The sequence below is a fragment of the Felis catus genome, chromosome C2 (assembly GCF_018350175.1).
Source record: "Felis catus isolate Fca126 chromosome C2, F.catus_Fca126_mat1.0, whole genome shotgun sequence".
NCBI classification, from domain to species: domain Eukaryota; kingdom Metazoa; phylum Chordata; class Mammalia; order Carnivora; family Felidae; genus Felis; species Felis catus.
In genome coordinates, this window is record NC_058376.1 from 60,398,350 (window position 1) to 60,413,740 (window position 15,391).

Genomic DNA, 15,391 nt, shown 5'->3' on the forward strand with positions numbered 1-15,391 from the left:
CAGAGATTAAGTGAGACAGTCTTTGTCAAAGTGCTTTGTAAACCACAGGAATCTATGCAAGTGAAAGGTCATATTGTGTCTTCGGGTCCTAGTTCTGGTGGCGAGTGGGAAAAAAGTGTCATTCATCAGAACAGCGTTTGCTATCATTGTGTGACCGACAAAGCTCAGCATGAGGGAGTGATCACGTGACTCTCCTGATGCTCCTGTGTAAGCCTCAGTCCAGGAGGTTATATCTGTCAGAAGAAGACTCCCAAGTCTCCTGACTCATGCTCTGTGTTAACTTTTCACTTCGTTGTCATCTTAAGCAGGTGACCGGCACTACATTTGCCAGTGATGTTATTAACTATTGGTTATGCACCAGCAGAATAGATAGCAGATTTCTTATATTCCTCACTTACTGGAATATTGTTGTAACTTCCTTTCTCAGGTACCAGGAGGACTTTGATCCACTTGTGAGAGGGTGTTCCTGTTACTGCTGTAAGAATCATACTCGTGCGTACATCCACCATCTGCTGGTGACCAACGAGCTGTTGGCTGGAGTCCTGCTTATGATGCACAACTTTGAACACTATTTTGGTTTTTTCCACTCCATCCGGGAAGCACTAAGAAGTGACAGACTGGCACAGTTGAAAGAGCTCATCCGCAGGCAAGCGTCTTGAGACCTGGCATACACAAATCAGACTTTTCACACTGAGACCGCCCCACTGTTGTCACACAGGAAGAAGAGAAGGAGAAACAATCTTAGTTTTAATTATTTGTATTTGAGAATAAGGTGTACGCAAATAAGGAATGTTTGTATCAAACTCTGCCTCCATGAGAAAGGAGATTTCATATAAAGACTTAAGTGACCCCAACTGATCAGAAAGAATTAAACCATGACCTTTAATATTTCAATGCTAACTTTTTTTTTTTTTTTTTTTTTTTGAGAGAGAGAGAGAGAGAGCGTATGTTTGCGCATGTGGGGGCAGGGGCAGAGGGAGAGGGAGAATCTTAAGCAGGCTCCATGCTCAATGCAGAGCCTGATACGGGGCTTGATCTCACAACTATGAGATCATGACCTGAGCCAAAATCAAGAGTCAGACACTTAACTGACTGAGCCATCCAGGCGCCCCTCAGTGCTAACTCTTTTAGTCAATGGAGATTCGTTTAGTCAAAGACGAAAGCTTTAGGTGAGAAGGGACAGCCTTGAAGTGGGGTTGATGAGATTGTGTGGGTTCGTTGAATTAGATTAGAGCTGGAAAGGAGATGATTGGTCATGAGCAGCATGACTTCTGTAGACATATGGCTGTTGACTGTAAAAGGCATCTAGCTGATTTAAGAGCTTCCTAGTTTTAATTCTTATATTCTCAGGGCCCTCTTGGACACTTCTGCCTTCCAACCTGCCCCAGTACTGCAGTCAGTCAGAAAAGGTTCTTGGGACTTAACCAGGCTCACATCTTCATGGAATGTGGGGCTCACACATTTCTCCTATGATCAGTTGGCCCAGGATACACTCTTTCATTTGACCACGTTATCCGTATGTGACTTGTCTATGTCCATGCAGTGGCCTGTTATGAGCCGAAAAGTTTGCCCAGATGTTTTTGTCTGGTCATACAGATCCACTATGGTCTACTCTGGGCTCCTTAATAGTCTAAGCACATAACAAGTGTAGCCCCATCACTGCACATCATTCACTATGTGCCCACTTGGATGGAGCCCTGGCCTGGCAATTACAAGATTGGGTTTCACTTCTACTCAGCTGTGACACCTGAGCAAATCACTTAACCTCCCCTTGCCTATTTCCTCCTGAACAAACAGGGACAGGTATGGTGGATAGCACCACATGACCTTCTAAAATTCCATCCAGCTCTAATGATTGGGGAGCAAGAAGTTTTAGATTGGAGGCAGCCTTCTTGTGTCCTGGTTTATTGATCACTGTTGGCCTGGTGAAAAATGCAGTGGGCAAAATGCTAGAATCGGGCAATAGTAGAGAAGTTTGCGAGCCTTGAAAGAGGTTAGCCTGTGAATTCTGAAGTGCTTGGTGAATTGGCATCAGATCCTGAGGCTGTGAAATCTTCTTGGGGCATCTCTGATTCTATGAGTTTTCTGCTCTCACCAAAAGAGTGACATTCATGTTGATAGTGCGACAGGTAATTTTCATTTTCTTTAGGCTTTTGTATATTTGTCATGTTTTCTGTAAGAATATATATACACTTGTGTACACACACAGTTTTTGTAAAAACAACAGAACCAAAAAGATGCCTTTGTTTTTATAGGAGCATGGAATATATTTGTTTTACATTATTAGAATATATTTTGCTGTTTGTTCATTTCAGTGGGCATTACTGAACATTGTGTTTAATTATTATGTGGTTACTATATTTTTATGTGTTGGGTATCTATATGTTTTTCTTTTATTAATGGTTTAGGAAGGTTCGTAGCATTCCTATAATCTCTCTGCCATGAATGGCAAGGGTACTTATGAAAGAGTTTCTGCTCTCAAAGAGCTGATTGCTTTGAAATAGATTAGACTTATTCATATGTTTGTATTCCTGTTCAATGTCAAATCCTTTGTTGGAGGAATATTAATAAATATCCCAGAATCCATATAAAATTTATGAGTTTTATTTATGTTCAAAACACTGAATATTCTCCCCAGCATTGTTCATTTTTCTGGGTCTTTTTCTTATTAGCACATTTGAAAAAAATGTTTCTTTCCTTTAATGTAAGTCTATTAAAGTCAATAGCCAATAAACACTTTTAATTAAAAAAATATACTGTCTTCTTTTCTGTAAATAGTAGTGAGTCTATTGAACAAAATATTAAATTTCCATGATACTAGAAATTTTCTCCACTGGAAAAAAGATTTTTTTCTACATTTATTTCATGTGTAGTCATTGTTTTAAGGGCACTTAACGCTGAATGCAGAATCCAAGGAGATTCAACAATGTACCTGTCTCTTTGAATTATAATAATTAGGGGCCTTAAGACCATGCTAGCACATAATAAAAATAATAATAACCACAACATAGGGAGCATTTTTAATGTACCAGGTACCTTTGTAAGTGCTTTCCATATATATCTTGTTGACCCTTAGAATGAGGCTGTGAAGCGCTGATATTATTATTCATCTGTTAAGAACGGAGTTTCAGGAAGGTTGAGTAGCCTGCCTGGGGGCCTACCAGGCATTTCTGGAAGGTTGAGTAGTTTGCCTAAGGGCCTACCACTAGTCAGCTCCCAAGTTCAACTTCAGCAGCATCTGACTAAAACTCTGCGGTTAACCATTACACTAAATAGCTTCTTGTGACTTGCCCCTGGGTTGAGGGGGCTAAGGGAAGGGAGGAGAGAATAGAAGGGCCGCGTGGCCTGAGGTATGGGGTGCTTCTGGAGCTTCACTGCAGCCCAGCCCTGGCTCCCACTCCTCCAATGGGGAATGGCCGATATCGGCCTATGTAGTCCACAGTCCCATGCTGGCACCTGTAGGTGCTCAGCGTGAGTTGCCATTCCATGTTCCCCAATTCCTTCAGCCCCCAGTTTGGGGACTCTAATCACGTCCTGAATGGCGTTGAAAGGGTTGAGGTCTGTGATCAGTTTAAGTGGACTCAGGGAATCAATAGGAGTCTGAGGTGTCCTAGATGTCTTGGGGGAGCGATATGTTATTCTCTGGGAATAAAGGGAAAAGATTCTTCTAAAATATTTTTTAAGCCAAATACTTGTGTAATTAAAGCATTTTAATAAAAATTTCAAACAAAGATCATCAAAAGGTCAAGATTAGAGTGTGTAAGCAACTATCTTATCCAGGATGGTTTTGTTTTTTTTTTTCTGTCCAGGCAGCTTGGAGCTCACTGAGAAACCACAGAGTTAAATGATTATCCTGTGCCTTCCTGATTAGAAACAGGCTGCTCTCTGCAGTTTGATTAGTCTCGCTCGTAGCTATGGGATTACAGCTTATTAAAACTGACAGTGCTATGGAGGGCAGGGAGCCGGGAAGGTCAAACTTACATGCTGAGCCAGCCACCAGCAAGGCTCTGCCTTTACCTGAAGGTTTTGTGTAATTGGCATTCATTTTAATATTCTTTTTCATTTCTTTCCCTTTTTTTCAGCGTTTGGGTCTCATCCTCATTTTACTTACACCTTTTGTCTCCCTTCTTTCTTGGCAGAGTCCCTGACTTGTGACCACATGACCCAAATAACAGAGGGGGAAAAAAAATCGAACCCAGTGTAAGCAACATAAATTAGGGTAACCATACATCCTTGTTGCCCATAATAGCCCTGTTTTGTGTCTCTGCGTCCAGGCATAATTACCAACGGCACCCTCTTTTACCCTCAAAAGTGCCTTAGTTTGGATGACAAATTATATGGTTACCATAATGAGGGATAGAGATGGTCAGACCAGAGAGCAGGTGCTTTGCTTCATCTAAACTGGAACAGCTGCTACCCACCTCTAACCAATCGCTGCTGTGGGTCCACTGCTGTCAAATCTTCCAGTGTCTCAGCGAAGACCCAAATCTGGATTTTCAGAAATCGCACGATTTGTAAATGCTGGTTCCATTTTTTAAAAATATTCTGCTAGCCAAACAAATCCTAGGTGTGCTGAGTTTGCAGCCCCTGGTTTAGAATCTGGAGGGAAAGCTTTGACATCTTTAGCAGTTTTAAATTTCTCAGTGACTCATCAAAACATACAGAAAAAGCACCTCTGGTTTCTAGCTCCGGCAGCTGATTACAGATTCCCAGATTAAGAGATCCCCCACATTGTCCTAACTCCATGGCAGGATCCCCCGAGAACAACTAGCACCATTCTAAATCTGCTCAAAGGGAAAAGAAAGCATCATCCTGTTCAGCCAATTTTATGGATGAGAACTGTGAGCCCTGGAGAACCAAGACCAGCAGTCAGTCGGTCTTTCAAGGAGTTTAAACAGACACACGTTTCTTTCCAGTTACCACTTTGGCTCTCCTACATCATCCTGTATTTTCTGCTGAGTGGTGGCCTTCCAGGGTCAGCAGTGATTGCCCGGAACTTACTTTCCAATGATTCTGACTCACAAAGCCGGCTGGGACCAGGACATACGGGCTCCTATTGCACCTTCCAGCATTAATAGCAATAGTCCTAACACAGTGAGGGTGCAATTACAGTTTGTCAAGTGAACGAATATTCTTGTAGCTGTTGAGGCATCCTCTTCGGATTGTAGCCAGCTGAACACTGGTTAGAAGTGACTTGCACAGCAGTGCGTGGTAGGACTTAGGCTGAATGTCTCATCAGTGGTGGTTTTATGTCTCTCTATGCTAGGCAGGCTCCCAGTGACCTGGCACATTTTTTTCCTTCTTTTACTGGGTTCACTTTGTACCATTAGCATCTCCTAGTGCTGGCCTCAAAGCAATTTCCTCTGCTTTGACAAGAGGAACTCACAGTGAACTTTTCTTTTGTTCTCATTCCTCACCATGCACTTTGAGACCAGGCTGAAGTTGCCAAGGAGTTCAAACGACCCGTGCTTCTGCCGGTATGATTCAGAGGGATTAGCACGTCCTCTCTGCACACTGTCCCTGATGTTCGCCTCCTTCCCTGAACTGCTGTCCCCTGCTGTCTGCTCCTTTGTCTGAGAAGCATATTTTCTCTTATTATCACCTAGTTCCCTGCCTGTTTCGAATGGCTTTAGCTCGCCTCCTAATGAAATCAAGATGTTGCTATTAATGGTCTTCTCTTTCCTAACAGCTTAGAGTCACTTCCTTTTGTTTAGTCCTTTTTCCCTTCCCTCCCAAACCACACACTCATCTCTGTTTCAAATAAAAATTTCCTAACCCTTTCATAACTACTGCTTTATAGCTGCTAGCAATAAGGCACAAGAGGGAGGAGATAAAAGTAAGTGGAGAGAACCCAGAAGGTGAGGGGGTGAGGGATCCTCCAATAATTGAGAAACAGGGCAAGCGTCTTTAGGAGGCTTCTTGTATGAAGAAATTAGGTCAGATTAGCCCTCCAGACTGAACGTTATAAACCCAGTAGTCTGGTGAAGTTTTCCTGTAGTTTTTACGGATGGAATGGAAAAATGGTTTCCCCTCAGAGGATCTGTTTTCCTTCCAAATAGTTAAAATCTTGTCTAGCAACATCCCAGTATCATTTGCGTTAGCCATAAATCCATTCATAAGATCCAGTGACATAATAGATGTAAGAGTTTCTCAAATCACGCCCCCAAAAGTTAAAATATTTACCCACATAATCCAGCATTTCCCATTCCCTACTTACTTATTTTTATTTTGGTTTAACATTTGGTTTAACAATAACATTTCCATCATAATTCCATTTATCATTCCCCATGCTGAAGAAAATACAAGCTATGCAAATATCCTCAGTTCTCCCCACGTAGTAATTTACACATCAAAAGAGAAAAAAAGAGAGTGACAGAATATGTTCGATTTTTTCTTTTTTTATCCTATGTCTGATTTTAGTTAGACTCTCCAATTTCATGTTGTCTGAGTAGAAAAGTTGCTTCTAGTCATGTTGGAAAAGTCAGTTCAACTTTACTTTTCCACTCAAACATTCAGCTATTACCACAAATCCCACGTGTCAAAAAACAGATTTATTCTCTCTTATCAACCACACTAGTTCTCCACTGCAATTTCCTTACCTCTGTCAGTGGCCTCTGTCTTCTAGTCAGTCTGGTAGGGAAAAACGATAAAGTGGCCGACAGGACTGGTAGGGAAATTCCAGTCCCCATCCGAAGATTCCCCTTCCGGGTTCTTCTTCCTACCTTGCTTGTTGCGCATGCGCGCCAAATTACTACTAATGCGGAAGTAACAGACTATAAATTGTCCCCCATGCTTGCGCTCCGGGGCTTCGGGCTCAGACCTCTGGAGAACAATCTCCTCTGAACCCACCGATGTGAAATAAACCTCCTGCCTTCCAAGATGCCCAAGTGCCGCTTGGTTCTTCCGCCGGGTGATCCAGAGCAGGTTCCGTAACATTCGGTTCCCTGACCAGGAAACCCAACCGCGCTGGCCCGTTGTTGCCACCGGTTTGGGAAAATGGTGAGGCGATGATGGAACGAGGAATCGCAGCGGAGAAGGTGCTCCCTGCCTGATATGCGTCATTCTCCCACTTTGTCGCCTCAGGCTGGCCCCGCTCTGCCGTTCCCGCTGGGCTCGAGGAGACTTGGCAGGTGAGGACCTGGACCTGTCATCGGATACCGGTAACGCCTAGGGCCCCTGACCCAGTCAGACCCACCCGTCAGGGTGGAAGGAGAGCCTGATCACCTCCTGTAGACCTTTCAGAGGTCTCACAGGTTGGGATTCCCAGGGAGGGAATGTATTAACCTCTGGTCTGAATGTGTGAGTGAATGTGCAGTGCAACCTGGTCCTCCAGTTGGGACTGAATCTGTGGCTCCATGGGCAGGTACCCTTAAGGTCCCCAAAAGCCCAGGGAGTCTGAGTGGGCCTGTCTGTGATTCCGTGGTGAACGGCATACAGTTTATGGCAAAATTGGAATCGTTTCTGATCCTAAGTCACAAAGCTGAGACCGCTACTGCAAAGCGTCACCTAAGTTACTTGGGAACATGGCCAGATGGGCACCTAACTGGTCTCCTCATTAGAGGGGGCACCCCTACCCCTCTGTCTTTGCAACTCCGTCTCACGGGAACATTATGGGGTTGGGAACAGAGCAAAAAAAGGGTTTTCAGGAGATTATGGAATTAAGATGACCCCCGGCAAGGTAAGGACCCTATGTGAGTTGAAATGGCCCACTTTTGGTGTAGGATGGCCCTTTGAGAGAACCTTAGATGTCCCAACGGTTCACCACATCCAGCATGTTGTCACTGGGGAACGAAGTCACCCTGATAAATTCCCGTATAATGACTCCTGGTTAGAGATTGCCCAAACCCTTCTCCCTTGGGTGTGATTTACCTGCAACAAACAGGGACAGGCTAGGGTCTTACTCGCCTTGACAAAGCAGCCCAAGGAAGGTCAACAGAAGTCCTGACCTCCACAAATTCTCACCGGTGACCAATCTTGCCCCTGCCATATGTTCCCCTGAGACTGTCAGCACCTAACCCCCCAGTTCCCAAAACTCTGCCACCTTCGGTCTCCCCACCACCTCCAGACTTGGCAGATCCTCTCTCCCCTAGACCAACAGCCAGATTGTGCCCTCTGCCAGGCACAATTGCTCTCCAGATGCTGGTCCACATCAGCCAGTACCAAGAAGCTCTCTTCCAGGGTATCCGAGCAGGGCCTAAGAAGCCCATGAATATGCTCAGAAGCAAGGGGAATCCCCCAGGGATTATTATGAGAGGCTACACCCTGTTTGATTCCAAGGCACAAAAGAACCACGACAAAAGGATGGGGAAGGTCCAGCCACCAAAAGGGGGATGGCCCAGAACCTCCTTAGAAAGGGATCAGTGTGCCTACTGCAAGGAGAAAGAACGTTTAAACAATGAGTGTCCCAACTGGGAAAGTCCCAGAAACCCAGCCGATATGCAGAATAACCCTGCAGAAAAGACCTCATAGGCCTAGCAGGAATAGATTCAGATTGAGTGGGGCCAGGCTCACTCCTTCTTGGCCCCTATGAGCCCACGGTCAAAATAAAAGTAGGGGGCCAAACTGTGACTTTTATGTGAACTCAGGGGCCACATGGTATGGCATGAATTCCTCTACCTACCTGAGTGCCCTATCCCTCTCCTTGGCGGGGATGTACTCTCAAAGCTGGGGCCCCAAATAACCTTTGAGCCAACAGGACACACCAGCATCATGTCCAATTGGACAAGAAGAATAAGTCCCCCTCATAATGGCAGTCACTACAGCAAGAAAGAAAAAATGGAGGCTATTCTGCACACAGGTCCAACCGAGTGGCCCGCCCGAATTCAGGGCTGCCTTCCCCACTGTCTGGGCTGAGGACAATCCCCCTGGACTTGCCCATAACCAGGCCCCTGTCATTGTAAAGTTAATCCCAGGGGCTCAATCGCAGAGAGAGTGGCAACACCCCCTCCCACCAGAGGCAAGGGCAGGCATCCAAGAACACCCTGCTCTTGCCAGTCAAGAAGCCAGGAGGAGGGTAGCAACCAGTTCAAGACATACAAGCTATCAACAAAGTTACTGTCTCCTTGCACCCAGTTCTCCCAAACCCGTACACCCTTCTCAGCCAGATCCCAGACTCTGACAGCTGGTTTACTTAAAGGATGCCTTCTTCTGCCTCCGCTTGGCCCCCCAGAGCCAACCCTTGTTTGCCTTTGAATGGACCGAACCAGACATGGGGCGTCAGATGCAACTGACTTGGACCCGCCTCCCATAGGGGTTTATAAAAACTCCCCTACCCTCTTTGGGGAGACACTGGCCAGAGACTTTGCTGGCTTTCCAAGGGAGGCCACACGCTACACCCTTCTGCAGTATGTGGATGACCTCCTCCTTGCCAGCAATACCTAAGAGAATTGTACAGAGGGCACAAAGGCCCTTAACCTGGGTGCCAAGGAGAGGGATAGGGCACTCAGGTAGGTAGAGGAATTCATGCCATACCGTGTGGCCCCTGAGTTCACATAAAAGTCATAGTTTGGCCCCCTACTTTCATTTTGACCGTGGGCTCATGGGGGCCAAGACTCAGGATATCAGGTCTCATAAAAAAAGCACTAGAGCCAGAGAGAAAGAAGGTCATCAGCTCCTTACCCCAACCCCAAACTAAGAGGGGGCTATGAGAATTCCTGGGGGTTGCAGGATTCTGCCAAATCTGGATTCCTGGGCTCTTGGCAATAGCAAGAATAATCTCTTGGTAGGACTGGATTGAGAACCCCCTGTCTGGACAGAGGAGGCCGAAGTCGCCTTCCTAGAGATAAAGGCCACCTTGGGACAGGCACCAGCCCTTGGCCTGCTGAATATAAAAAAGCCTTTTTAATCTCTTTGTGCATGAGAAGGAAAAGGTTGCCCTCGGGGTTCTCATACAGACCGTTGGCCCTTGGCAACAGCCAGTAGCATACCTGTGGAAGAGGCTGGACCCAGTGGCAGCAGGGTGGCCACCATGCCTTAGTGGCCACAGTTCTGCTCATTAAGGGGGCAGATAATCTCACCCTGGGACAAGAACTAAATGTCAAGTTCCCTCATGCTGTTGTGTCTCTCATAAACACTCAAGGACACCACTTCCTCTCCAACTCTTGGCTACCACAATACCAGGGGCTCCTCTGCAAGATCCATGGGTCACTCAAAATAGTGCAGATGCTGAACCCCACAACTTTCCTACCCTCTGAGAAAGGAAAACCAGACCATGACTGTTTTGAGGTGACCAATAAAGTATTTGCAAGTCGCTCAGATCTACGTGACCAGTCTCTACAGAACCCAGACCTCACCTTTTTCAGTGATGGTAGCAGTTTTATCACAGAGGGTGTTCAAAAGGCAGGGTATGCAGTGACAAATACAGATGAAGTCCTAGAGGCCAATGCCCTACCTGTGGGATGGTCAGCACAGCAGGCTGAATTATATGCCCTAGTCTTGGCCCTCACCATCAGTGAGGGCAAATGATCTACACCAACTCGCAGTGTGCCTTCACTACCGGGACAAGAGGTACACATACACGGGGCAATCTACAAAGAGAGGGGCCTCTTCACCGCCGTGGGGAAGACCATCAAAAACAAGGAGGAAATACTAAAGCTCCTCAAGGCCATCTGGCTTCCAAAAGAAGTTGCAGTTCTATACTCCTTTCTATACAGAAAGGAGATGACCCTACAGCACGAGGGAATCGTCTAACAGACAAAGCAGCCAAGATAGCAGCTGATAAGGAGGTATAGACATGGCTCTCTCCTTTATCCATGCCATGACCCCCCCCTCCAGGAGTTCAAAGAAGAAATTGTCTCCCCATTTGGCTTACCGGCCACAATCCACAGCGATAATGGGCCTGCATTTGTAGCGGACTGCTTACTGGCCTCAAAGCTCAGGGAAAGTAGAGTGGATGATTCACACCCTCAAGTGAACCTTAGCCAAGTTCTATCAGGAAACAGGCCTCCTGTGGCCAGACCTGTTGCCCCGGCCCTCCTGCATGTCCATTGCACACCAGGAACTAATATATGGGAGGCCCCCTCCATGTCTAGGGAGCCTCCCAGGTAACTTACACCAAATAGGGGATAAGAGAACAACTTCAAGCTTTAGGGGCCACCATAAATGAGTTACAATGTTATACCATAGAGAGGGCCCCAATCTCATTAGGATCTCCTGTACCGCCCCCCCCCCCCCCAACCAGGGGACTCGGTCTGGGTCAAAGATTGGACAAAAAGACCCTCTCAAACCACAGTGGACTGGGCCTTATGCCGTTATTCTGACCACCCCTACTGCCCTCAAGGTTACAGATATCACTCCATGGGTCCACCACTCCAGAGTCAAGAGGACCAATCCTGAGGAGCCCCAGACTTGGAAGTCTGACCCAAGTTCGACAAACCTGCTCCAAGCGACCTTCCAGAGACTCCTAGATTCTTGGGATCTTCAGCCCTGCTCCAGTCATACCCCAGAAGCTGGCTGGTCTATATATGGCAGAAGCTTGAAGAATCGCCAGTCCTATGAAATAAATAGACTGTCCTTACTCCTTGCCATCGGATTGGCAGAGCTTGCCCCAGGAAGCTGGGAAAACAGTGAGAGGTTCCTGTTTGCACTCTCATTGCTCTTATGGGTAGGATGTTTTGTTGGCATTGGTTGCATCAAGTCTGGGCCCCATTTGTAAACCTTCAGCCCTAAGGCCCAGGCTAAATGAGCTGTGTTGCTACCTGTCCTCCTAGGGGCAGGAATAGCCATGGGAACAGGGACTGGCTTAGGAGGCATAGGCTCTTCTGTGGGACTACTCCCTAGTGTCCTTGCTGAGCCAAATAAGTTCCCTGGCAGGCGTTTCCCTCCAGAACAGATGGGCAGTTGACCTCCTCACTGCCAAGAAAGGGGGCACCTGCATCTTCCTTGGAGAAGAAAGTTGTTACTTTGTAAACCAGTCGGGAATAGTCACAACCAAAGTCAAGGAACTAAGGGAAAGGACCAGCCCATAATAAATGAAGATGATGCCTTCTAATACAGCCTATATCTATTTAAGGGGGCATCAAAGCAGGGGAATGATAGGGAAAAATTATGTTATAAGACGGCCGACAGGACTGATAGGGGAATGCCAGTCCCCACCGGGTTCTTCTTGCTACCCCTCTTGCTACACACCAAATTACTACTAATATGGAAGTAACAGACTGTAAATTGTCCCCACGCTTGAGGTTGGGTATCAGACCTGTGGAGAGTGATCCCCTCTGAGCCCACCAGTGTGAAATAAACCTCCTCCCTTCCAAGATCTCCGAGTGCCACTTGGTTCTTCTGCTGGGTGATCCAGACCGGGTTCCATAACAAATCCAGCTGGAAACCTGTTCCTTGGATGAATGATAGAATTCATAGAAGGGATGGGGATGGGATATTTTAAGGGAGAGATCAACAAGACTTGATGACTGGCTAAACAGCGTGATTCAAGGCTGATTACCATCCATCCCGCCCTATGTCCCTTTCAGTCCTCCCCCATTCCTTTCTTCCTCCTTTACATATATCATTCACTGATACTAGGCTAAGCTGTCATAAATATTATCTTCTGTGGGATACTCTTTAACTAAAAACCATCAGTGGCTCCCCAGTGCCCTCCAGAGCAAGGCTGGGCTGGCTGATGAATTCCTAGGCCTGTCATAATCAGACCCTATCCAATTGCTGTGGGCTCCCACTTTTTCCCAATGGTCATATCCTAATCGTACCATTCTTCAAGGTCCAGCCTAAGAACGAAATCTTCCATAAAAACTTGCCATTCTAGAATCCTAGACTCTCAGGATTGAAAGAGGAGGGGCAACTATTCTGGTTTTCCTTGTTCAGAAAGGCATCACCAACCAGGGCTCTAGGTGTTTTGTTTGCTCAGGTCTTCAATCCTGTAAGCCTCGTCTCCCAACTATGAGCTCTGTGAGGGAAGGGTAATTCCTCACAAAGGAATATCCCCAACCTTTGCCCCAGCTTACAACAGTTGTGTCCACTGAAATAATTAAAGGGGGAGAGTGAGACTAGTTTTCTTCCCACCACAGGCCTGCAGTATGCCTTCTGCTCCTCTGTCTTTAATGTAGTGCCTGTCCTATCCCTCGTTGCATTACAATTTGTTCAATGATTCCTGTGCTTTAGCATACCACCTTCTTTACTGCTCATGGCAGACCTCTGAAGTTGATATTTTCCCATTTACAGAGAAGAAACTGAGACTCGGAGAGGTTAAGTGACTTACTCAAGCATGCAAAGCAGGAGATCCAGGATCTAAACAGTGTACTATGACTCTGAAGCCCAGCATTTTCCTATTTTGCTTCCTGACCTCCCCAAACTACGCTTTTCTTACACAGAGCATCTGCTGTACTTCAAGAGCAAAGGCCAGAGGTAGGTAGAGGCTGATGTCTCCTGTGATCACCTCTCTTGGTTGTCCTCTGGGCTACCCCCATTATTACTCCCTGGCACTCCAGAACTGGTAAGTCAGGATGACTTAATAACTGTTTTCTTTTCCCTTTTTTGTTCCCTGAAATCTACAGCTGCATTTTAATGATGAGAGGACTGAGGAGTGACCCAGAGATTGTAATTTTGTTTTGGTCAAAGGCTCATACATTTACATACAAATGAAAAGCAAAAGGACATGTAAATTGTAGAAAGGGGGAAAAATTAGCCTTGCTCCTTTTCAGAAAAAGAATTCTTTGGTGACGTGGAGAATATAATTTTAGAACCAGAAGAAATGTTACAGATCATCTATTCAACTCCCTTATTTTATAGAGGTGGAACCCAGGCCCAGACAGTGTGACTAACCCAAAGTCCAACAGGCAAGGCAGGAACAAGAGCCTAGGTTTCCTTTCTCAGTCCCAGCCCTTTTCTATGTCCTATCTCTTGTTCTGCGTTGACGCATCCTGAGTACTCTAAAGCAGCTCCTACATGCTTAGGAGCATATACTACATGCTTAGGATGGTTAATTTCATATGTTGACTGGGCTAAGGGATGCCTAGAAAGCTGGTAAAAACATTGTTTTTTCTCGTGTTTGTGAAGGTGTGTGGGGAAGAAATTAACATTTGAGTCTGTAGACTAAATAAAGAAGATGCTCTCACTAGTTCAGTCCAATCTGTTGAGGGCCTGCATAAAATAGAAAAGATGGAGGAAGGATGCATTTACTGTCTTTCTTGAGCTGGGACATCTGAGGGATGGATCTTTCATGGATCAGTGCTCCTCAGGCCTTCAGACTTGGATTAGAACTTATAGCGCTGGTCCTCAGTTTCTCTGGGCTTCCTGCTTGTGGATGGCAGATCAGACCTTGGGACTTCTCAGTCTCTGTAATCATGTAGCCAATTCCTGTAATAAATCTCTCCTATCTATTTATCTGTCTATCTATCTGTCTGTCTCCTATTGGCTCTGCTTCTCTGGAGAACCCTGGAAGAAATTATTTCACCACTCTGGCACTAGCTATAGCTTCCTAGCTGCTGGGATAACAGTGATTCTTGAACATAGTGGTTATTCTATTTGCAGATACTTTTTTAGAAAATTTTTATAGGAATATTATATTATTATTGTTTTTAAGTTTATTTTGAGAGAGAGACACAGCATGAATGGGGGGGAGGGGAAAGAGAGAGAAGGAGAGAGAATCCTAAGCAGGCTTTGCACTGTCAGTGCAGAGCCCAATGTGGGGCTCAAACCCACAAACCATGAGATCATGACCTGAGCTGAAGTCAGATGCTTAACCACTGAGTCACCCAGATGCCCCGTAGATAACATTTTTAAAAGACTTCATTGACATAATATGACTATGGGCATCATGGAAGTTGGCAAAGATGTCTCAAGCCCTTTCTAATGTATTATGCCATTTATTATGCCATAATGTATTATGCCCTCTCTGCCTATGCCCAACCCATAATTATAAAGGACCCACTGATTTTTATGGGTTGCTGGTTTGTATCAGGAGAGGAGAAGGAGTGAGCAATAGTGCTCATCTCCCAGGATCCTCTCAGGTAATCCTATCTTTTTCTCATGGGTCCTTGATAGTCTATGGAATTTAATCCAGCCGAAAAGTACATAAAAACCAACATCTTGATCAAGGATTTCCCATATTTTGTCACCAGGGATATGCTCAGTCACATATATCTTCCTCACCCTAATTCTTTTTAGTACCTAGTATTCATTTTTACATCCAGTCAGTATCCACTTTTAAATAAGTGTCAGGCTGTCTTGACACTTGGGATTCAATGACAAATATCCCACAGAGAACATCTGCCTTCCTGAAACTTTCAGACCAGGAGCAAACTCCAAAATTACATGTATTCTACAGAATTAAAAAGCTTTACTTTGCTCATGTAATCTACCAAATCAGGGGAGGAAGAGTCAAGATGGCGGAACAGCATGGAAGCTTTTTGTGTGTCTCGCGTCCATGAAATACAGCCAGACC

The 15,391-nt window shown here is 45.6% G+C and overlaps 1 protein-coding gene and 2 long non-coding RNA genes across 8 annotated transcripts in view; 2 read left to right on the plus strand and 1 right to left on the minus strand.

Annotated features, from left to right (window-relative positions):
* QTRT2 (queuine tRNA-ribosyltransferase accessory subunit 2) overlaps positions 1-2,593 on the plus strand; it is a 25,621-nt gene extending 23,028 nt beyond the window's left edge. For all 5 annotated transcript variants that reach the window (XM_006936057.5, XM_006936056.5, XM_019839739.3 and 2 more), the window contains one exon: positions 428-2,593. In XM_006936057.5, the coding sequence (XP_006936119.1) occupies positions 428-659 (232 nt within the window). In that variant the 3' untranslated portion in view covers positions 660-2,593. The remainder of the gene's footprint in view (positions 1-427) is intronic.
* Positions 567-11,511, minus strand: LOC123379957. Its single transcript, XR_006585076.1, has 4 exons — positions 11,375-11,511; positions 6,600-7,144; positions 4,422-4,599; positions 567-704 (listed from the first exon to the last, which is right to left on the minus strand). It is a non-coding gene; the product is annotated as an uncharacterized LOC123379957 (long non-coding RNA).
* The window catches only part of LOC123379956, a 61,943-nt gene continuing 53,543 nt past the window's right edge, over positions 6,992-15,391 (plus strand). The window contains exons 1-3 of one of the 2 annotated variants that reach the window (XR_006585075.1): positions 6,998-7,130; positions 11,279-11,602; positions 13,171-13,353. This is a non-coding gene — a long non-coding RNA (uncharacterized LOC123379956). Of the gene's footprint in view, positions 7,131-11,278; positions 11,603-13,170; positions 13,354-15,391 lie in introns of both variants that reach the window. The other variant, XR_006585074.1, reaches the window with a different exon arrangement.